At 32.0% G+C, this 22,282-nt stretch overlaps 14 protein-coding genes and 2 pseudogenes across 16 annotated transcripts, besides 3 other annotated features; 8 read left to right on the top strand and 8 right to left on the bottom strand.

The window, feature by feature from the left end:
- Window positions 1-9,296: part of a mobile genetic element that runs on past the window's edge.
- TVAGG3_0689740 (integrase core domain containing protein family) lies at window positions 23-1,108 on the bottom strand (the record flags this gene model as incomplete). The annotated part of the gene is made up of 1 exon (XM_051243007.1): window positions 23-1,108. One exon carries the CDS (start codon window positions 1,106-1,108, stop codon window positions 23-25), a length of 1,086 nt encoding a protein of 361 aa, XP_051089594.1.
- Window positions 1,169-4,033, bottom strand: TVAGG3_0689730 (organellar and viral DNA polymerase type B; the record flags this gene model as incomplete). Its single annotated transcript, XM_001316722.2, has 1 exon — window positions 1,169-4,033. One exon carries the CDS (start codon window positions 4,031-4,033, stop codon window positions 1,169-1,171), a length of 2,865 nt encoding a protein of 954 aa, XP_001316757.1.
- TVAGG3_0689720 (uncharacterized protein) lies at window positions 4,051-4,815 on the top strand (the record flags this gene model as incomplete). The annotated part of the gene is made up of 1 exon (XM_051243006.1): window positions 4,051-4,815. One exon carries the CDS (start codon window positions 4,051-4,053, stop codon window positions 4,813-4,815), a length of 765 nt encoding a protein of 254 aa, XP_051089593.1.
- TVAGG3_0689710 (uncharacterized protein) lies at window positions 5,081-5,629 on the bottom strand (the record flags this gene model as incomplete). The annotated part of the gene is made up of 1 exon (XM_051243005.1): window positions 5,081-5,629. One exon carries the CDS (start codon window positions 5,627-5,629, stop codon window positions 5,081-5,083), a length of 549 nt encoding a protein of 182 aa, XP_051089592.1.
- On the bottom strand, window positions 6,124-6,357 carry TVAGG3_0689700 (protein of unknown function, DUF4106 family; the record flags this gene model as incomplete). Its single annotated transcript, XM_051243004.1, has 1 exon — window positions 6,124-6,357. A coding segment is annotated over one exon (234 nt), but the record flags the coding sequence as incomplete, so codon positions are not given.
- TVAGG3_0689690 (protein of unknown function, DUF4106 family) lies at window positions 6,358-6,570 on the bottom strand (the record flags this gene model as incomplete). The annotated part of the gene is made up of 1 exon (XM_051243003.1): window positions 6,358-6,570. A coding segment is annotated over one exon (213 nt), but the record flags the coding sequence as incomplete, so codon positions are not given.
- On the bottom strand, window positions 6,571-6,978 carry TVAGG3_0689680 (uncharacterized protein; the record flags this gene model as incomplete). The annotated part of the gene is made up of 1 exon (XM_051243002.1): window positions 6,571-6,978. The coding sequence occupies one exon, from the start codon at window positions 6,976-6,978 to the stop codon at window positions 6,571-6,573; it is 408 nt and encodes a 135-aa protein (XP_051089589.1).
- TVAGG3_0689670 lies at window positions 7,028-7,904 on the top strand (annotated as a pseudogene). Its single transcript has one exon. A coding segment is annotated over exon 1 (877 nt).
- TVAGG3_0689660 (protein of unknown function, DUF4107 family) lies at window positions 8,133-8,563 on the top strand (the record flags this gene model as incomplete). Its single annotated transcript, XM_051243001.1, has 1 exon — window positions 8,133-8,563. A coding segment is annotated over one exon (431 nt), but the record flags the coding sequence as incomplete, so codon positions are not given.
- A 2,038-nt stretch (window positions 9,297-11,334) lies between the features above and the next one.
- Window positions 11,335-11,568, top strand: TVAGG3_0689640 (uncharacterized protein; the record flags this gene model as incomplete). Its single annotated transcript, XM_001316719.1, has 1 exon — window positions 11,335-11,568. One exon carries the CDS (start codon window positions 11,335-11,337, stop codon window positions 11,566-11,568), a length of 234 nt encoding a protein of 77 aa, XP_001316754.1.
- A 315-nt stretch (window positions 11,569-11,883) lies between these two features.
- Window positions 11,884-12,861, bottom strand: TVAGG3_0689630 (solute carrier family 35 member F6 family; the record flags this gene model as incomplete). The annotated part of the gene is made up of 1 exon (XM_001316718.1): window positions 11,884-12,861. The coding sequence occupies one exon, from the start codon at window positions 12,859-12,861 to the stop codon at window positions 11,884-11,886; it is 978 nt and encodes a 325-aa protein (XP_001316753.1).
- A 1,760-nt stretch (window positions 12,862-14,621) lies between these two features.
- Window positions 14,622-15,096: a mobile genetic element.
- Window positions 14,712-22,282: part of a mobile genetic element that runs on past the window's edge.
- On the top strand, window positions 15,816-18,040 carry TVAGG3_0689610 (annotated as a pseudogene). The gene has a single exon. A coding segment is annotated over exon 1 (2,225 nt).
- Window positions 18,232-19,326, top strand: TVAGG3_0689600 (CBG23764 family; the record flags this gene model as incomplete). Its single annotated transcript, XM_051243000.1, has 1 exon — window positions 18,232-19,326. The coding sequence occupies one exon, from the start codon at window positions 18,232-18,234 to the stop codon at window positions 19,324-19,326; it is 1,095 nt and encodes a 364-aa protein (XP_051089587.1).
- TVAGG3_0689590 (integrase core domain containing protein family) lies at window positions 19,450-20,967 on the top strand (the record flags this gene model as incomplete). The annotated part of the gene is made up of 1 exon (XM_051242999.1): window positions 19,450-20,967. One exon carries the CDS (start codon window positions 19,450-19,452, stop codon window positions 20,965-20,967), a length of 1,518 nt encoding a protein of 505 aa, XP_051089586.1.
- On the top strand, window positions 20,989-21,261 carry TVAGG3_0689580 (uncharacterized protein; the record flags this gene model as incomplete). The annotated part of the gene is made up of 1 exon (XM_001316717.1): window positions 20,989-21,261. The coding sequence occupies one exon, from the start codon at window positions 20,989-20,991 to the stop codon at window positions 21,259-21,261; it is 273 nt and encodes a 90-aa protein (XP_001316752.1).
- On the bottom strand, window positions 21,740-22,057 carry TVAGG3_0689570 (uncharacterized protein; the record flags this gene model as incomplete). Its single annotated transcript, XM_051242998.1, has 1 exon — window positions 21,740-22,057. The coding sequence occupies one exon, from the start codon at window positions 22,055-22,057 to the stop codon at window positions 21,740-21,742; it is 318 nt and encodes a 105-aa protein (XP_051089585.1).

Genomic DNA, 22,282 nt, shown 5'->3' with positions numbered 1-22,282 from the left:
GATTTACATCTAATGAAAAAGTTTAGAAGAATTTTCTTATTCTTTCTGGCATATTTTTATCTTTCCAGTACTCCCGCTCTAATGGTCCCAGATGTGTTGGCTTCGACTCTCTCAAGTTCTTAGATGGTATAACATCTTCAACGCCTCCTTCATATCTTACTTTATAAGTGTCATCGTTTGTGTTATAGCCAAGTATTTCAATAACCACTCCTCGCTTTGCTTCGTCAATGGTTTCAGCAAGTTTGCCATTACTACTTTCGACTAATTTATGTCGAGGGTAAAATGCAATGGAGTCGTCAGCAGCTTTTATAAGATATCCATTACCTTGCGTAGAGTCTACGATATAATAATTTCGACTTAACCTTAAACGTTTCTTTGTCAACGGTTTGTCGTCAAGAACTACACGAACTTTTGTACCAGGAATGAGGGTAAATTGTGTTGAATTTCTGATATTTTGTGTTTGGCTTCGTTTCTTTTGTATATACTTTTCTTCTTGTTGTTGTGTCATTGAATTTGGTGTATGTCCTGTTGTAGAATGTGTTGAGGAATTATATACTTCGAGAAAATGTTTCATTGTTTCTTCGGTAAAGTCTCGCTCTTGGTTTAAATCTCTGAGCGTTCTTATGAAGCGGTTTATGATGCCGAGTATGTTATGGTTATGGTCTTCAGTAGTGTAGTGAGTTATGTTATGCTTAATGAGAAAATCTGTGATTTCATTGCTGAGGTATGCACTGTCTTGGTCTGATGTTAAAGTACTTGGGCTATGTTCAGCTACAAACTTTTGTAAAACTCTTAACACTTCACGAGTTCCTTTATTTTTCATTATATACGCAAAAGCTTTGCGAGTGTTAACATTAATGAAGATGAGGAATGGTTTATGTCCTCCTTTTCTGCTTTGAATGAGAGTGTCAAATTGGTATGCGTCAGGAGTGTTGGAGTAAATTGGTAAAAAGTAGTCGTAAGGGTTTATTTTTGTTTGATGTACAACATTTTTGTCAAAGAACTTTTTAACCTCAGCTCTGTTAGTAAATCCCCAACTCTTTGCAGCTTCATTGAACTTCTTAAATGACCTCCATGGATGTTGTTCGAATACTTCTTTCAAGCTCATTTATGTAAAAATAAAGATTTTAAGCTGTACGGTAAGCCTGCAAAACAGGCTCAAGCGCGTTCATTGAACGCGGTACCATGCGAATACAGTCATAAATGGTGGCATATAATCTTCACCCGAGCTTGTTGGATTTGTTGTGAAAGTATGGATATGATTTCCTCCTGGTTCAGTTGGTCGAAAAGTCTTTTTTGCTGAATTGTTATAAGATGGAGATAAAACATCATTGCCAGCTTTATAGTCTGAGTTGTATAATGGGTGGTCTCTTAATGAGTGGCTATGGTCGCCAGAAAAGTTTGTAGTTCCTGTATGAGTGTGCGCAGGTAAGTTTGCTTCTAAAATTTTCTTCGAACCTCCTGTTTGCTTTGAAGAGTTAGCACAGTATAAGAATTTATCTACAATCTGCTGCCATGTACCAAAACCCAGAACTGTTGCTGGATTTGTTGAGTTCATTGATGTATATAAAGAACCAACAGGATATAATGTTTGAAGTATTTCAGTCTTTAATGTTTGAAGCTCTGTTTTGTCTGCTTTCTTATCATATAAATCTTGAGCAGTGAATTTAACACTATTTTCATCATCCATGACATAAACATTTTTACAGCTAATTTCTTTCTTCGTTGTTATGTCTTCATTCGATGTTAAACCTTGTGGAAAGTTAGGAGGTTTATAATATAATGCATCCCCACCAGTTCCGCCAACCGTTCCTTCAATACTTTCTAAAGCAACAGTTGAGAAGGAGTTATGTGTATGTTCTTTATCTGCTTTCTTATCTAACATTGCTGGTAGTTTATATGTTTCAAAGTTTCTGACATGACCTTCAATGTTCATACATTTACTATTTAAACTATTAAGAGTATCTTTTACGCTTGTACTTGGATTCTCTAAAGGTGCACTTGAACCAAGGGTATAGTTCAATATTATGTCGTCTGCTCTAACAGTAGTGAAGGATTCATGTGTATGGTTCTTGTCAGCTTTACTATTTAATGTAGCTTGAAGTTCATTTATATCGGAGATATTGTGTTTATGAGATTTCAAAACTTTGTTCGTTGCGTCAAGTTCATCTTTGTCAGCTTTACTTTTAATAGCATCTTCAAAAGTTATTTTTGTCTTAACTCTCAATGTAAATCTTGGTTCAACTAATACACCGTTAACAAAGAAGTATGAAGCATAAATTTCATTGTTATAACCAAATGCTTCTGGTGCTTTACCTGTGTCATACTGTACAGTACAGTGTATGTCATAACCTTTAGCACGAATGAATTTATATCTTCTTTCATTAATATCTTCAGTGCTTATTTGTTCATCCTGTATTAAATATCCGTGGTAGTCCGTTATAATTTGTTCGTCTGAACTTATATAATGAACATGGTTTTTATCTGCTTTTTCGGCTAATTTCTCTTCTATCTCATTTATTTCAAGTTCATGCCTACCACCACCTCCCGAAGAAGTATTTTTCTTCAGCTCTTGAAGAACATCCACTTCACCATCTTCGGTGTCAATAATGAGACTTTGTGTTAAAACTTCTTCTTCACCGTGTTCGGGGTCATGGTCGTCATCATATCTTGTGAAATCAGAGATGTTGTCATACGTTAAGCATATCTGTCTCAAAAGTTCTGCTATTTGAAACTGGAACGAAAGATATACAGAACTTTCATCATCTCCTAAAGTCAAGTCTGCTTTCTTAAGTATTTCTTGAATGTATGCAATGAGAACAGAGTACCTTGGAAAATATTCGAACAATATTTCATTAGCTGTTGGTTTTGGTGGTTCTTCTGGAGTTTCTGTTGTTTCAGTTCCTTCTGTAGGTTCTGTTGGAGTTTCTGCATCTCTTGACTTCAATGCTCTTGCTCTCAAAGACCTAAATGTTAGAGCACCAGGTTTTACAAAGGACTTTATAAATGCTTTAATAGTTCCTGGTAAGTTATTGTTAGCATTAAGTAAGTTCCTTATGCTTCCATCATGTACGTCCATAGCACTATGTAAAAAATCTATACTTTTCTTGTAGTCAGCAATAGACTGACTGTGATTTTTTAAAGATTTGTCAATACCTTTAAGCCAATCTTCATGCATGTCTGATACTGAGCCAAGAATATCATTTGCTTCCTTTAGTGTATTTTGTGCTTCTCGTAAAGTATCCAATCCCGTACGTGCATTGTTTGCTATACGTCTTACAGTATCTATTTGACTCCTTGTTTCTTGCATCCAACCAGATAAAGTTTTAATAGTATCCGAACCATTTGAAATGAAGTTCAAAGCATTTTTAACGTCATCTAAAGCTTCTTCACCAAGTACTGCCCATATCTTTCCGATTTGGTATTGAAGAACTCCATATGAAGCAGCTGTTAAACCAGTATTTATAAGGTTCCATATCCATGATTTAGCAGTTTTTCCATCCTTTCCATCTTCACCATCCAAACCGTTTTCGCCTTGAGGTCCTTGTATTCCTTGTATTCCTTGTATTCCTTGTGGTCCTTGTGGTCCTTGAGCTCCAGTGTCACCCTTCTCTCCTTTCAGTTCATCTTTATGTTCGTTATAATATTCTAATGTCATAAGGTGTACATCATTACTGCTACCAGCAACGCCGAGAATTTGTTTCTCATTCATGACTAAATTCTTTAGGCATTTAATGTTGTCGTCAAATCGAAAGCTCTTTAACAATTCAATGAGAACATTTAGTACTTTCACTAATGAGGCATCTACTGTTGAATTTATATATTGCACCGTTCCATCATTTATGATGGGAACCTTGCTTGTTGTAATGAATGGGTCATAAGTGTTAAAAGTATCGAAATCAATGACTTTTTTAGTTTTTCCATCGTCAATGACTAAATCATTGCCTTCCACTGTTAAAGTTGAGTTTTCATTTACTATTTCATGTGCTCTTCTTGCTTCATTTGTTTCATACGCATATGCAGCAATACTCATATTTTAATAAGAATAAAATGTTGTTCTATTTACAAAGTACAGACCCGAACGAATACGGGACAGTAAAACTACAAACAAACTTAGGTCTTCAGAATGAAGCGCTTGCTTTCAGAGTTGTTGACTTCAATACTATCGCAACTTTTGTCATAACAGATGAAACAGATTTCATAGAGATTGAAATAGATGACAAAAGAAGTGTTGTAACATTTCCTAACAGAGTTGGGTATAGAATAGATAAAATTGCTGGAGTCATAGATACTCTCATAAATGAAGAAACTATTGACAACATAGATGTCGAACTCTCTTCTGAGGGAACATTGAAGTTCAGCAGCGAGAAAGAGTTTAAGATACCAAGAATGAGTCATAGAGTTCAATTGCTTCTGGGAGCATACCATATGACATTTCCTTTGAAAAGTGTTGACAAAACGATTGAGATGAAATCTGTTCCATACGTATGTTATGGTAATTGTTTGTACATTGAGTCAAAAATAGCTAATGTCACAGGTATTTCAGGAGTTAATAGTAAAGGTTCAGTAGAATATAAGTCTTTCTGTTATGAAGTAAATTCAATGTTCATTCCAAACGTTCCTGTCATAGCAACTCATTTAGGTAAATGGGTTCGCATTAGTCCTCATAATTTGAAAGATATGCAATTCAGACTTGTTGACTTTCAAGGAGAGCCTGTAGAACTGAAGGCACCAGTGCGAATGACTGTTGAAGTAGACTTTTTAGATAATATTAAATGCATCAGCTTACAAGAGAACTCAGAGCTAAAAATATAAAGTATGAATGTTATGTATTAGGTCATGAACTTTGGTTGTTGCTGTTTGATGAAACAAATGAGTTAGTTATGTCAGTCAAGAGAACAGAAAAATATTGTGTTAGTGAAAACTGCACCAAGTCAATAAGATTAGGTTTGCATTATGAAGATGAGTTCGATACTGTTGAAGAAGTTTTGGATAGATATTACAAATTGCTAACTTGAAATTTTTTTTTGACTGACGGCGCAAAGCGCCAAGATGGGCTCAAAGAGCCCTCCTGACTGCTTTAATTTACTAAAACATATTTCAAACAAAGTTTATATTCTGTTGAAAGTTTTGTATACTCGTTCGAATATTTATACTTAAACTCAACTCCTGTAGTTCCTGGTGTTTCAATGATGCGGATGTTACCTATTTTCATGAATAGTGGAGTTTGACCGCAGCATTCGATTTCAGGGTCGAGATAGTCAATGACACATTGTTTCCCTGTTATTCGTGAGATAACATTTTCAAGGTCCTCCTTTGTTAGAATTATTTGGTTCTTACTTATAAGATTTGTCAAAAGCTTCTTATCGTCTTTGAGTAAAATTGTTTGGTATAACTGAAGAAGGTAATGGTCTACGTTATCTGAAGGATTTGTTTGAACATTTGTGTAAGGGTTGTCGTTGGCTTCTCTTGAAAGAATTTGGTCCAGTGGTGGATACTCTAACTTAACATCTGATGTAGCGTTAGCGTTTGCACTTGAAGCTGAGTTTAAATTCACCGACTTAAGTTCTGGTTCTTTTTCTTTCAAACACTCTGAACTATAGTTCTTTATGACAATATTGTTTGTCATTCGTGAGTCAACATTTGATGTTGGTTCAATTGGAACATTAACGGCACCAGCTAAGATGGATTTGCTTCTTATTTCATATAGAATAAAAACCTTTTATATGTATGAAATGAACAATATACTCGACAAGGGTTTGAATGTAAAGCTAACGAATGAAAATATTGTTGAATTCACTGAGACAGGTGCTGTGTATAAAGATGTAGGACTACTGAACAAAAGAGCTAAGGGAAGAAGCAGGAACATGAACAAAGGGTGGAAGCCTATAAAAATTTATGTCAATGATGGCTCAGGAGGTTCAAACATAAAGTATGCAGAAAGTTATAGAGTTTATGCTCTCAAGGTGAAAAGCCTTCATTTAAGAACAGCTATTCTAACACATATCCTCAAAAGCTAACGGATGGGGAAGTGGATGATATGAATGACAGCAAAAATATTAACAGAAATGGCGACAGAGATGCATGGAATTTGTTTACCATCAGTCAATTGAAGGTTAAACTTTAAAACAATGTTGGTCGTTCCCATGGAATATTTTTAACTTTAATGGTATTAGTCATGATATGAATCTCAAGGTATGAACGAGGAGAGATGAGAGACTTATATGCTTCCCAAATTTCTTCAAAAGGTAATGTTATACCTGACTGTTTCCAAATGAGTTCAATATCATAACGTGAGAAACCTTGAAAGATAACGAAGTCAGTTATGAGACGTTTTATGTTTAAAGCAAGAAAACGCTATGTTTGCATAAGTATTGCTACAGTTAAGTGGTAATGTCTGACTTTAGTAATGACGTTAGCTAATGGTGAGTCAGGCTTTGACACTAAACCTTTTCCAGCGAAGTCGTCACAAACGAGCAGAGTGTTTGAAGGATACTTTTTGAAGGGGTATTTTGAAAGTTTTGATAGAATGTAGTTTGTCAGTCGTTTCATATCGTAAACTCCTGAGTACTAACGTAAGTGGTGTTTGTCAATAATTCTTTCCATTTCTTCCGAGGTCTTTTGCATTCCTGACTGTATGAACTCTACGATGGCATAATATTTTCTCTTACGTCGAATGTAACGTTGAAGAAATTCAATGAGTTTGCTATCTGGAACTTTAACGACTGAGGCTTGAACTTTTGACATGAATGTTTTCGCTGTTGAGTCCATAGAGTCTGAAGTTGCTGATATAATGATTTGGTCATAATATGAGTCATTTCCTAAACGCTCTGTTATGAGTATACAACGAATGAGGTTAAATGTCTTTCCTGACCCCATCTTTCCACAATAGAAATAAACACCATTTGAACAGAACGCATAGTCCTTACTGAAAGGAAGAATAAGAGAAGAGTTAAGTTTGTCTGTAGTTTCATTCATGTCTTCATCTACGTCATGTATTAAATGCTTCATTTTATCTCCATTAAAAATGCAAGTCAGAAATATTCAGAACATAGCACCGAGTCTAACTGACAAGAGTATAAAGATATACTATGAACACGTTATGATGAAACCAACCAAAATTCAAGAAAGTCAGTATACTTATGAATATCCAAGACACTGGGTAGAGTATGTAGGAGGTGAGAAAGCTATTGAAATAAGACAAGTTAGAAGTATTCCAGTAGGAAGAACAATATTATTGAAGAACTTTAATGTTTTGAGGTATAATGATGAAACAAAGAAGCAAGATAGTTTTCCTGTTGCTGTGTATGTGAACCTAGACACAGGAGATGACATGAAAGTTTTTAACACAAAGCTTCAAACGGTAGTGAGAGAACAACTTACTGCGGAAGGACATCCATTACCTTCAGAAGTTACCATAGCATATAATTTTGAAACAAACTCAATAGATTTTAAAGTCGTCTCTGCAAAGAAGTCAGGTTTTACATTTAATGAAGCAGATGTATATTCGAATGAAAACTTCAAAGCTATTGCATGGTTATATAATGACGATTGCTTTAAGAAAATCTTTAAATTCAGTGACTCAACGATGTCAATAGATGACCTTCGTGGAATGTTACCATCGACGTTTACAGTAGAAGGTTCAGCAGGATTGCTTACAAGTTTCAATTGGTGGCATTTGGTCTCGTGAAAACATTGTTATAAAATCCAGTATAAGTGAATTTGCTGAAGAATCTATATTATGTCTTTCAAACTACATGTATTCGCCGCCGAAGCATTATAGTATAACAAACTTTGTCAGTAAGTTTAACATAAGACTTGTCGAACCTTCTTCAATGAAAGATGTTGTGCTACCTAAAGATGGAAAGGATGGACTCATTATTGAGATGATTTTAATAGCATATTAAATGAACTTGTTCTTGAAGGTCATTCATGATGAAATAACTGTTGTAGAAGATGTTAGCAATTGTTCAGACATTTTGAAGCGTATAGATGAAATAAGAAAGAAGTTAGATAGACCGCAAAGCGGTGAGGGCGAAGCCCGTGAGAACGCTTATGTTTCATTGACTTTCTCCAGTAACGAGAACTTTTATGAGATAATATTGAAGAGAGATGATTTTAATATGGTGTAAATGGTAGCTTGGGCAGCTTTAGGCGCAATGGGAACAAAAGCATTAGCATTTGGAGCAAAAGCACTTGGAGCTTATGACGCAGTAAATAAAATGAGTGGAGGAAGGGTTTCGAAGACATTAGATGCAAATAAAGGGAAGATTGGAGGCTGGGTTGCAAAGAAGTTAAGATTAAATAAAATAGGGCTCATAAATAAAGCATCCAATTTGGTTGCGACTGAGTCAGAAAATGCTTTAGGAAAGGACGATGAGTTTGCAAAACACGCAAAAGACTTTAATGACCAGATGAAAGGTGAAACAATGCATTTAAATAGATTCGATGGAACTAAAGAAAATGTTTCTTCTCCACCAGTAGTTCTTCCGTATGGTCCCTATGGAATGTATGGAAACCCTTACGAAAGACCATTTGACCCATTGACTGGTGGAAGTAACTGGTATCATTACGGCCGAAGAAGAAAGACAGTCAAGTTGGAGACAGATGTTAAGAAAGCAACTAAAAAGAAACCAAGGAAGAGAGTTATAAAGCAATGAATTCAACAGGATAGAAATCGGGTTAGAAATCGGGTTAGATATACCCATCTACCCTAAATTTATTTTTGTGCTATGTTTTCATACGTGTGAGGGTGGTGATATCATTTATTTTTAAGTTTATTTTTTTAAAATTATTTTTTATTTTATTTTTATATAAATGACAGAACAAAAGCAACTCATACAAATCAAAACATATAACAAACATACATTTAAACATTTATTCTTCCTTCCTGAGTATAACATGTTCTTTACACTTCATCCTAGACCAGTAGATTATACATTGACTGTTTATAAAGATTGTCATGGTAGTTTTATAAAAACTTATGATGATGAAGGTAAGTTAACAAGACTATGCATTTCAAAACTTGAGAAACTTTATGACTTCAAGTATGACTACAATAGAGTTAACATTGACGATGAAGATATTGAAGAAAATTTATGAGAACGTTTATTTTTTCATTAGTGAGTTCGTTAGTGAGGTGAAATGGTTGGTGGTTTTGTAAATATTTAAGGTTAAGTTAGTTTTTGCGTTCATGTTGTAAAATATACGTTAACGGTTTCGTAAAGTGTCAAATTCACATATAATGGGTAAGGAGGCGCGCAGTGCCTCCGTACCCAACTAACCCATACTAACTTCTAATAGTTACCTTAAGATCTTTTGGTACATTAACTTTGGGTCTCCCGCGCTTAAGGGGAATAGACACAGATGGGTGAGGCTGAGGCTGAGTATTGGCAGAGAGCTGTTGCTGTGGGGGAGTGTTGGCAGAGAGTTGTTGCTGTGCCGAGGTGTTGGCAGAGAGCTGGCGTTGAAGAGGAGTATTGGCAGAGAGTTGGCGTTGAAGAGGAGTGTTGGCAGAGAGTTGTTGCTGTGGAAGAGTGTTGGCAGAGAGCTGGCGTTGAAGAGGAGTATTGGCAGAGAGCTGGCGTTGAAGAGGAGTATTGGCAGAGAGTTGTTGCTGTGGGGGAGTGTTGGTACTGCTGGCTAATGAAAGCTGGCGTTGAAGAGGAGCGTTGGCAGAGAGCTGGCGTTGTGGCGGGGTGTTGGCAGAAAGTGGGCTTTGTAGAGGAGCGTTGGCTGTTGAGAGCTGTTGCTGTGGAACAGAGTTGGTAGTGCTGGCTGATGAAAGCTGGCGTTGTAGAGGAGTGCTGGCTGATGAGGGTTCGTCCTGTATACGAGAGTCGTTTGAACTTTGTAATATCAAATAATCGGTAAGGAGAGTGTCATCTCTGTGTTTCAAAATGGATGAACACTCGTAGAGTCGATTATTATATTTAATGTAGAAAGTAGTAAACTCTTGAAGTTTGTATGTATGATGTAAGTACTCTTCAATAGTAATTAGTCTATTACATAAGAGAGCTGTGTAAAATGTTATCTTGTTAATTGATAAACGAATAGTGTTGTTGACTAGTGGAACATTTGTGAGAACAATGGCTAACGGTGTGCGCCTTTGAATCTGTGCTAGAGCTGTTTCAAGCCAAGCTGAATCAACTAAGGTGTACAAATTCATTTTAAACAAATTTGAAATGAAATAATTTGTGAGAATTTGAGAATAATTTAATTATTTCAGAAGTCTATATTGAAAAAATATTCTTAACAAAATTAATTTAAATGGTTCAGATAAAAATTAAAATAATGGAAAAAAGATGATTAGGAATAATTAACAATAATAAATATCATGGTTTTGGATTATTTAAACAGCTAAAAAAGAACGAATTTTACAAATTACGATGAAAAAAATTATTGAAAAATAATGAAGAGGATAAGGATTTGAATCGAAAATTAAAAGGATGATTATGTGTCAAATTAAATTAAAATAAAAATTTTAGAAGATTTAGACAAGAAATAGTGCAAAGAATTAGAATTAACATAAAAATCGAAAATTTAATAAAGGAGAGATAAAATTATTGTAGTATTCAATTGAAAAAATTTATAAGATAAGGAATATTGGTAAACAAATAAGTTTCATCTAAAAAAAAGGAAAATAAAAATATAAAAATTGAAATAAAAACAGAAATATAAAATATTTTTAAAATGCAAAAAAGTTTCATACTAATCGTTTTTGTATAATATTTATCATTGAAAGATTATTGAAAGATATTTTGAAAGAAATCGAAAGAGTTAAGAAATATTGAGAAGAAGGACAATTGAATGAATTTTTGGTCGATTGTGCTATGCAAAGTTGATGATAATTGCAGGAAATTTTGAGATTTTCGAGGTTTTGGAGGGTGTGAGTACTATTATATGTAATAGTATCTCACACCCTCCAATTCATCCTATGGCGTCGAGAAAATTTTGGTGAAATGCGACGACATTTCACCAAAATTTCTCGGCGCCATATAGAGAACTAGAGTCTGCGAGGTAGTGATTCTATCTATGTACCTCGCAGACCCTAGTTCTCAGCCAAAATGGCTAAAAATTGCTCGCAATTGTTTGCCATGTAAACTGTCACTTTTTGAGGAGATTTGACATTCTGTCAAATCTCCTTTTTTCGTATATAAGAATCTTTTGAAATTACCCTCAAACCAAGTCATAATGAAAAATCATTTTGCCAAAGTATCAGTTTTATGCTATTATAACGTAGTTTCATATTATGCCACAAACGATGTCATTGTTGCCACTCCAACACACGTATAAAAATTCAGTCTCGTTGAAGAAGATGATAAATCAGGAAACATGACAGCTCAAGATTACTCCTTAGCTCATTTCTTTGCATTCTCATCCACACCGATCACAGCATTCACAACTCCAAGCAATCACAGTGACATGCGTGTTCTCGAATTCAGATCTTATCCAACAATCACCGGAGTCAACTCAACAGTTTATCATATTGTATACTCTACGTATTCCACATCAGAAGTTAAAATCTTTTTGCAGACTCACTACATGATATTCTTTATTAGTATATAAAAAAATAATGACATAAGGAAAGTATTCAAGTTTATGGATAAAAGGATTTAAAAATCCCTAGATATAACTAAATTCATATAAATTTAATTTTGGATTTCCAAACCAACAAACAATTTTCAATCATTATTATGATTGTTGTTTCTAAACATTAATTGCTACGTTATAATTCATCTCGAAGGCAGATTCAGACATACTAATTTTTGTTACAGAAGGTGCAGGATAGCTAAAGCACGGGAATTTGATTATTTTCAAATATATGGCTCCTCCAAGAAGGAATGTCAATGATCCTAACAATCTGAAATAGCTAAAACTATCTCATTCAACGCCAAACTTTTTATCTGCTTCCAGAATGAACTTTCCATTGAAAGCATGAAAAATTATCAAATCTATAATCCAATTTATTGATCCACAAATCATCTCAACAATCGTGTATCCTACAGCATTAGTAGTAGTGATTGTTCCCGTGATAGATGCATTATATATGCATGTTATTGGAATATAAATCAAAAATAAAATAATGATTGAAATCGAATGAAAAGTCAATAAAGCAGAAGAACAAAGGTTTTCATGAAGAGAAGAGAATGATTTTTCGGGTAGGAAATATGCTAAAGGATATCCTCCGAAGAGAACAATGAGGAATCCAAAGATTCCATCGAATCCAGTTAAAAACCAAGGATTTATATCATTTTCATGCGAAACTTTTTGGATCAAAACAGTTCTAATTGAAATAAACAGCTGTGAAGCTAATTGTAACAAAGAAGGTAATAGCTTTAGTCTTGTTTCTTTATTCTTAAAGACTCCAACTGCAACAAAAACAATTCCAAATGCAACAATTCCTAGAGAAACCCATTGATATGCATAACGAATTGGCGTCATGAATACATTCTGTATAATAATGATGAATAATAGATCAAAATATCGAGTTGCAACTGAAAATGGACCTAAATTTTCGGAAATTGTATATGATGGAACTATTGAAATAAATATGTCTAAAAATGCTATTAAAGCAATGAATAGATAGATGTAAGTGGGTGTATGAGAAAATTTTGGATGATTTTTTGGATCTAACAATGTTTTGATATAATAAACAAGTGTACAAAGCGAAATACCTATTGTCATTACGAGAGTACCCATCCATGGTCGTTTAAATATAATAAAAGGGCATCCATTCCAAATTTGTGACTTTCTAGTATAAAAGAGGCCTCGTAGATAGTAACTTAATAAGTTTCCTGCAACAACTCCGGCAATATACCATATTCTTCGTGTTCTCCCAAAATCAGCTTCTTTCTCCATTCTGAAAAATTGATATCCAATTGAATTTAAATTCTGATCAGATTTAAGAGCTTTCTCAATTTTTTTGAAAGGTTCAGAAAGAATTTTCTATAAAGAATTGTTAATGAAAACAAAATGCCGACACTCATCACAATCGAATTGTTTAACTTGGTCACATTTGTTAAACTTTTTGACGATAGATCCTTTTCAAAACATCAATTTTTCATTTTATAAATTATCTCAGTTTTCTTCACATTATTTAACAAGTTCCGCTATTCAGGCATTCCAAGAGAAGTATGGAATCAATACTTTACCACAATCAATGACGGAGATTACGTTGATAAGAAAAATATCACAATTAATTTTAATTCTCGAAACGAATGCTTCATTTTTAATCGCAAATTTATATCATTTTTAGAACATCATCCAATTGAATTCATATCAGTCATTGATGCTAAATTACTACATTCTAATTGTATATTTTACAATTGTTACAGCAAAATAAACGGTGCAGCTTTACAATTTGTTGGTAATGGAAGTTCAGAAGTTATTCAAAGAAGATTCTGCGCCATAAAATGTAGATTATCATCCAACGAAAATTTTAATGGGCATTTTTCATATTGCCAAGTAAATGATTCACAATCCAAAAATTATATTATTGAATCATCAATATATGACTGTGGCCGAACGTATTTAGGATATTCAACATTTTACATTAAAAATGGTTTATTTGTACTTTCTTCTACGAATATGACGAGTTTAACTGCTAATGAACAATCATCTTGTTCGTGTCATTATATAAATTCCCAATCTATCATCAATTTTTCGAATTTTTATAGATTATTATCAACTCATCAAAGTTTAACTTTTAATTCAGCTCCAATAACAGTTCAATATTCTAATTTTGTAAAACTGAATCAGAACACTAAATCTGCTGGCTTGATTTATTTCTACCAAACTCAAAATTCTATTTTTGAAAACTGCTTTTTTGACAAAAATGATCAAAATGATAAACACTATTTATTTTGCGCTGTTCGTTCTTCAGTCACAATTAAGAATTCATACATCGAACAGAGAAACTATATATCTTCAACATCTGGCTCTCCTTTAATTACTGAAAATCCGATTTATGAAAGTAGCATTTTATCATTCTACCAAACATTCAAATGCGATTCTTCTGAAAAAAACTCTAAATCACCTGATTCCTATGAAGAACTTTCTCAAATTAATTTCCAATATACTAAACATTTTTATTTAGTGTAAATATAGATTTGATTTTAATCTTCAAAGTGCTCCTTTCACGTTTCTGGCATTTATTTGCATGATAAGTTATTTTATTTTAAACAATGAGCGCTGTTACTATTAAAAGAACAGTTTGTTTGAGCAATAAACTTTGAAGTGGAGTAGTAGTATATATGACGGGTTATGTGACTTTTTTTGTAAACGTAAGAATTCATACAATATCGAGCGATTTTGTATCATTTTTTTAACATATGAAGTAAAAAATGTATGATTCTTACGGTTTTTATTCTTACGTTTTTGAATAAATCAAGATTTAAAAATTTTCAAAATTGTAAGACATTTACACTCAACCCATACATAATGAAATAAACACATTTTAAAAAAATTAACATTAATTTTAAAATAATTTATTTTTTCATCTTTTATAAAAGAAGCTATATATATAGATGATGTCAGATATTCCGCGATTAATTAAACATTGTTTAAATCCTGAATGGAATCAATGGAGTCATAATCAAAGACCTCATAAACGAGTAAAAAGAAATTAGAAACTTAGTTATGTTTATTATTTTTTATTATGTATGAAAATGAGCGTCAAAACTAACAACGTTAAAAAATTGGGATTCACAAACGAGGAAATAAAAAATATATTAGAGGAGGCGGGTTATGAAGTTGATAAATATTATTTAAGAAATTGTAAAAAATTCGCGGAGTTCTTAAATGATTTTGATTATGATGGAAAAATGAATAAAGATGATGTTATAAATTTCTTATATCCCACATCTGAAGAAGAAAAACCTAAAGAACCTGATGTTTTCCCTGAATATTATGAAGAACGGATTAAAGATGATGAATACGATGAAATTGAAAGACTGAAAAAAATAAGAGATGAAATAGATGAAAAAATTAAGGAATTAAGAGAAGTTGAAAAATATAATGAAAATGAAGTAGAGGGTTTAATGAATATCCCAGCTTCAGAATCAGAAGTTCAGAAATCTCATGAAGAAAGATATAAAAATTATGTCTCAGAATCAACACAAAATTTATTAGATGGTGAAATAGACGAAACACTTTCAGAAGAAGGAACTAAATTTATTCGTAAACATAAGTTACAATTTATTGATAATGAAGAATACCCCTGTATCCTACTTTCACCACCTTTAGATTCCGAAAAATTCAAAAAAGCACTAAAAAACGTGACATATGCAACTAATACGATTAAGAAAGAAGATCATGATATTTACACAAATTATTATTTAAATAAATGCACAGGTGTTGATAAAGTTTTTGATTTATTAGATAAAATATCAAAAGAAACCATTGGAACCTATAAAATTTTATGTGATTGTGGTTTCATTATTGAAGATACCAATAATGTTTCATATGAAAGAACAGCACCGAAGGAAGACGAAGTGGAAAGGTCTATACCATTCGTTATTAAGAACATAAAAGATATGAAAACATATAAGCATTATATTTATTCATTTATTTCAGAAAAAATGGAAGCAACCCATAAAACATCTTCTCATCATTTTATAGCTATTCATACATTCCTTTTCAAAGTTGTGAAATTAAATAAGACAGGAATTAGATTTAATGTATCGGGGTACGCATTCTTGAGTAAATTAAAATGTATTTGTCACGTCGCAGATGATAAAAATTTATGTGTTCTTAATTCATTTTATGGGCTTTAAAAAATAAAGTTTATTTTTTAATTTTTTATTCTTACATAAATGAACAAAAACGGAACAGCTAAAATGAATGATAATCAAATTAGAGCAGAAGGTAGAAGGTTATTTAAACGCTTCTATAACATTCCTGATGGTGCTAATCCTAAAACTCGTAGAAGCTATTTAAATGAAGCATTAGATGTATATGAAGGGTTTGACATTTCATCAGAAAGTGAGAGATTAGCGAGAATGTTAAATGTTAATATTGATTTCTATTATTGTGATCCTCAACCAGAAGACGTGGACATAAATAAGGTAGACTTTCCATTAGTGGAATCAATAATGATAGATCCAGAATTTGAAACAGTAAATATTTTATTAACACAGAGTCCATGTGGAAAACTTCACGCTGACAGAATAACAGACGTTGAAGCACCCACCGGCTATAAAGTTTGTCCATATTGTAAAGAAGAAGTTTATTCTATCCGTGATGATCCAGAAAGGAAAAACCAAAGAAGATTTTTAAAGCATTGTGAGAAATGTAAAGAAAATAATGGGAGATTAATTCAAGACGTTCAGTTGCAAAAGACACAGCAACCATATGCACCACATATTACGAAACAGAAGATATATCAGTGGTTATTAGCTCATAATTTGCAGGAATATTATCAACCGACAAGATATTATATTACTTTTGACTTCGAAACATTAGAGACTAAAGAAGAATTACAACTTTCTGAGTGTGCAACTTTGAACGCTTACTTAAAACCATTCATGGTATCATCAACGGTTAAATTAAACGATAAAACATATACGAGGAATTTTTGCTTAACTTCGAGTGATTCTTTTATTTCTGATTGGATTGAGTTTTTATTTTCAACCTGTTCATTAGTTGCTAAATCAAATATGAGTCAATACAAGAATTATTGAAGTCGCAAACGGCGGGGACTTTGTCCCATACATTAAATGAAAAACAGAAGGAAGCATTTAAAGAACTTCTAGATGAGGAATTCAATAAAGTGAATATCATAGGTTTTAATTCGGGAAAGTTTGATTTAAATTTAATTCTTCGTGATTTAAACACTGCAAAATGGAAAATAAAATCAATGCTGGGTTCATCTTCACAATTTAAGCAAATCATTGTAAAGAAAACAAACGCTCCATATGAATTAAGATTTATTGACATCAGAAATTATATAGCGGGTGGGACATTAGACCAATTCACTCAAGATTTCGGAAACAATAAAACACGTGTTAAATCCTTTTTCCCTTATCAATTCATCACGTGGGAAAATTACGAAGAAGAATTATATAAAGTGGAACCATTCACTCAAGATTCATTTTATTCAGCATTAACTCAAGAAACTATATCAGATAGTGATTATCAAATATATCTCAATGATGCTAAAAACTTTAAGAATAGATTAGAATATTTTATTCATTATTGCAATAAAGATGTTGAAATTATGATTGACCCAATCGATAAAATTATTGAAGAAACATTTGTTTATAAAATTGATATGCTTCATAATCTTTCTTTATCATCGAATGCTTCAATGATTCGTTACGCTTTAGCATATAAAGACTTTAATCCTAATGAAAAATATCTTGAGGAAGAGATAGAATCAAGTTTTGAATTAACGAAAAAGTATTGGAAATATAAAATTGAATCATATAAGAAACAAGATGAAAAAGCGGAAAGAGATACTAAAAATAATGTTTCAATGGATGATTTTCAATACTATCACGATTTAATCCTTTCATCTAAATGCAAAATGTGTGGTAAAGCGTTTACATATGCAAATAAACCAACATTGGATAGAATCGATAATGAAAAACCACATACCAAAGAAAATTGTCAGTTAATGTGTTGTTATTGCAATGTCGTAAAATCAAATAAAGATGAAGATGTTCAACGTTTAAGAATCAATTTAAGAAATTATGCATTAAAAAATAATTTACCAATGACTTTAGATTCAGTTGAAGCTTATCACATTCTCCGTAATGGAATTACTGGTGGTCTATCAAATGTTCAACATAGAGTAAATCTTAAAGGAATCACGCACATTAATAAACTTTCATATAGTCCAGAAACTAAAACTGTATCAAATGAGGACACCACCAACATTATGACTCATTTCGTTGGTGTTGATTTTAATTCATTATATCCTTCATCATTTTCATCTAATCCTCATGATTTCATTCAATATACCCTTCATCATTTTCATCTAATCCTCATGATTTCATTCAATATACTGACCATAAAATGTATATGCCAGGAAGATTGAATGGTGTTATCATTTGTGATACAGCAACAAAGAAAGCAAAAGCATTAGGAATTATTAAGAAGAAAAATACTTTATTCGTGGCTGAAGTAAAGGGTCACATTGATGAAAAATACATTAATGATTACATAAACTTTTTACCGATAATAAGAAACTTAGATATTATCACAGATGAAAAAACAATTGGTAGTTTTATGTATAATTACATGAAATCAAACAATCTACCAGTTGACCAGAAACAGAGAAAATTAACTCAGTTAGCATCAACACACAACCAATATCAACCATTTTCTTCTTATTATCTTTGGTATCTAATAGACAGGTTTAATTTTATCATCGATGATATTCAATCAATTTTAACATTTACTAAAAACACTTGTTTTAATGAATTTGCGAACAAATTTATGAACGAAAGACAAAAGGCTGAATTAGAAGGAAATAAAGGAAAAAGTTTATTTTGCAAGATTTCGCTTAATGGATCATATGGTTACGATGCAATGAATACACAAAATTACACAAAGACTAAAATAATAAATGCAGAGAAGGCACGCGTTGCATGTATGTCAAATAAGTTTAAAAACATAAGAGAAATAGGTGAAGATACATATCAAGTGATGCTCAAAGATAGATTTTATAGATGTGATACATGTTTACAAGAGGCATTCTTCACTTTAGATAACGCAAAATACTGGTATTTGGTTTTCATTTATGATTTTATGTATAAATGCATGGATGTTAATCGTTTTCATTTCATTGAAGGTGATACTGATTCATCTTATTGGGCAATCGCTGGCGACCCAAATCTTCCTAACACTCAAGCATTTCAAGCAATTGTAACCGATAAACAATTTTATGATAAAAACATTTTCAAATTCGCACCTTTTGATTTCTTTTGTTTTGATGAGAAATTTAAACCTAAATTAAAGAATAAAGCAGAAGAAAAAGCACATGAGAAGAAGTTATTGGGTTTAGCAATTGAGAAACAAGGTGATAACATGGTTGCTTTATGCCCCAAGTGTTATACATCATTCAACGGTTCAATTGATGGGGGTGATTTTAAAAAGATTGCACAAAAAATGAAAGGTGTTAGTTTACGACAAAATAAACAATTAACACCTAAAAATTATTTGGATATAATAAATGATAAAGTGATATTTGATGGTCAGAATATTAATTTACAACTTAAAAACAGGATGATGACTCGCTTAACAATTGGTAAGACTGCATTAACAGGAGCACACACTAAGGCTGTATGTTGTGAAAATGGATGTTGTATGCCGTTTATTTAATACAATTTAAAATTTTATTTTAATGAAATGCCACAGAAGAGACAAAAGGAACCGTTAATGATGGTTTTGATTCTTGATCAAAGAGGTGGGCGCCCTTAAAACATTTATTTTATTTTTATATAAATGGATAATGTAGATTTAAAAATTTTAATTGATGATTTAGTATTTAATCAAAATTTTCTTACTTATTATGAATTAAAAGCATATCTCCAAAAATATGATGAAAATATAACGGGTGATGATATGGATTATTATTATCATTATTATAAAAATGAAATTTTGAAATATCATGATAAAATAATTTCTAAAATTAAAGACAAAATTAAAAATAATGAATATGCAAAGGGAAAAACTAAATCACAAGTTAAACAATTGAAAGATTTCAAAAATAAAGTATTAACAGAAGAAGATATTGATGAATTATATAATTTATATAATCCTGAGCCGCAAAAAACAAAGGGGCAAAACGCCCAGGTCATTCAGACCATAAATGATGCACAAGCTTTAATTTATGATTCATTAGTTAAACCATGTTCAGCCCGACTTTTAAATGAAGATCAACTTTTGGAATTCATCCTTCAACATAAACTCGAAGCGGGAAAGTATATCAAACCTTTATATACAGCATATTTAAAACAAATGAATAGAATACATCCAGAATTAATGAAAGGAAAATCAACAACTAAAACTTCATCATCCAAAATCAAAGCAGATAAAATTAAAACACTTGCAACACCAAAACCTCCAACGACAGTACCTCCTCCTTCAGTTAATCCTTCATCATTCACTTTATTATATCCATTTCAAACATTAAAGAAGCAAAAAGATTTTAAAAAGGATTTCAAGATATTAAATAAACCAATTGACCCGAAAATTCAACCGTTAAAGGAAAAATTTAGTCGCCCTTCATTTGCTCCATATCCATATTCATACGAAATAGATCATTTAGAATATTCAAAAGGAAACGTTACTTATTTATTTGCCATTAACATTAACACTAGATATTTATATTGCATTCCGGTGAAAGGGAAAACAGAACAGGAAACAAGAAGAGCTATACAATACTTACTAGATCATGAAAGAGTAGATAATATCAGGGGTGATGGTGATAAAGGATTTCAGGCAGCTATGGCTCATTATTTCCCACAAATTAATTTTTTCTTTTCATCCTCTCCATATACGTTTCATAATAAAATAGTTGATGCGGTAATGAGAACTCTTAGAGATGCGTTAGGGGTTAACGGTCAGATATACTGGGATGGAAATCATGACTCCATCATACAACAGTTAGTATATTATTACAATAATACATGGCATAGAACTATAAACATGAAACCAGTGGAAATGAAAAATGATATTTCAAAAGAATGGGAATATATTAGAAAGCAAATGGAAAGGTTGAATGATGTTAAACGTGAACAAATTAATTCGGGGCTCATGAATTTTAAACAAGGGGATAAAGTTTTGATTCATCTCGATTATGGAAAAACTGATAAATCAATGACAAAAAGAAGACGAAGATTTGACACAATAGCTGAATTTGTTAGATACATTAACGGCAATGTATTAGTTGAAGTTGACAATAAATTAATAGAAATTCCGATTTATTTTATTACTCCATTATATTTAAATAATATTTAATTTTTTTTTATTTCGTAAGAAATGAGTGACAATGAAGCTGCCAAGAGTCTAGATGATGAATATAAAAAGAAACTAAACAAAATTAAATCAAAAATATGCTATTGCAAAAAGAAGCAGCAATGTGGTGGGGCTGAAAACGATAAAGAGAGGAAAGAAATAATCGAAAAATTAGAAACTTATCGTTCAATCCTTAAACTGAGTGAAGCAAAAATAAAAGAATTTAATAGAATAAATAAATTGATTGGAAGAGATGAATTTAATAAAGATGAATTTTTAAACTCAATCCAAATTTAATTTTTATTCCTCATCTTCTCAGTTTTCGTGGTTTGTTGTTTTTAATTTGTTCTTGCATCATTTTTATCATTTCCTCCCTTGTTATGATTCGTGGTAAATTTTGAGCTTGTGGGGTATCCATTTATATAAAAATTAAATTTTGTTATCAGTTATTTTATCGTTAATGTTTTCAGGTTATTCAATAATTAATTATTTTTGAATAACTGATGGGGTCACCAGGTCACCAGGTAATTTAACTTCTCTGAAAAAATGAGACAACATGACATTTTGACAACAACATAGGGAGAGGTACTTATGAAGCATTATTGAAGAACCTGAAAACATTAATGAGGAAGGTATTTATTAATTATTTTTGAATAACTGATGGGGTCACCAGGTCACCAGGTCACCAGGTAATTTAACTTCTCTGAAAAAATGAGACAACATGACATTTTGACAACATAGGGGAATTAATGCAAAAATAAATTCAAATCATACTTTATAAAGCTTCATTTACAGGTATTTCATCGTCAGTAAATGAATCCTCATTATCGTTTGGTTCAACCTGTTTATATAATCCTTTCATTTCTTCTTTCAAAACATAATACCATGTCTGTTTACCATCTATTTTTCTTTGTTTCCTATCACATTTATCCTTAATGCTCATTTGAAAGTTTTTGTCTTTCATGTCTGATGGTTTGCAGAATAGCGCATTTTTACACTTCATACCTGCGCACAATTCATCATAATGTGTATTTATCCATACATCTAAAGGATTTGTTGATAATTCAATTAAATCTTGTTTGGCTTCAGTCATCGGTATGATTCGTACATTAAATGATGAAAGGTCGTAATTGATAAAATACGTCAGTAAATTATCATAAAATTCCTTAGTGCATGAATTCATCAAATTCTTGAAGTAATCAAATTGACCCTTGAATTTACCATTAACTCTTAAAACTACATATCTTCTGTCTCCAACTTCAATTTTGACAGGGTAAACGTTATTAGTTACGAAAATGAAGTTTGCAACGTTCTGAGC

Source organism: Trichomonas vaginalis, chromosome III (assembly GCF_026262505.1).
Source record: "Trichomonas vaginalis G3 chromosome III, whole genome shotgun sequence".
Lineage (NCBI taxonomy): Eukaryota > Parabasalia > Trichomonadida > Trichomonadidae > Trichomonas > Trichomonas vaginalis.
This window is presented reverse-complemented; position numbering and strand designations above follow the sequence as displayed.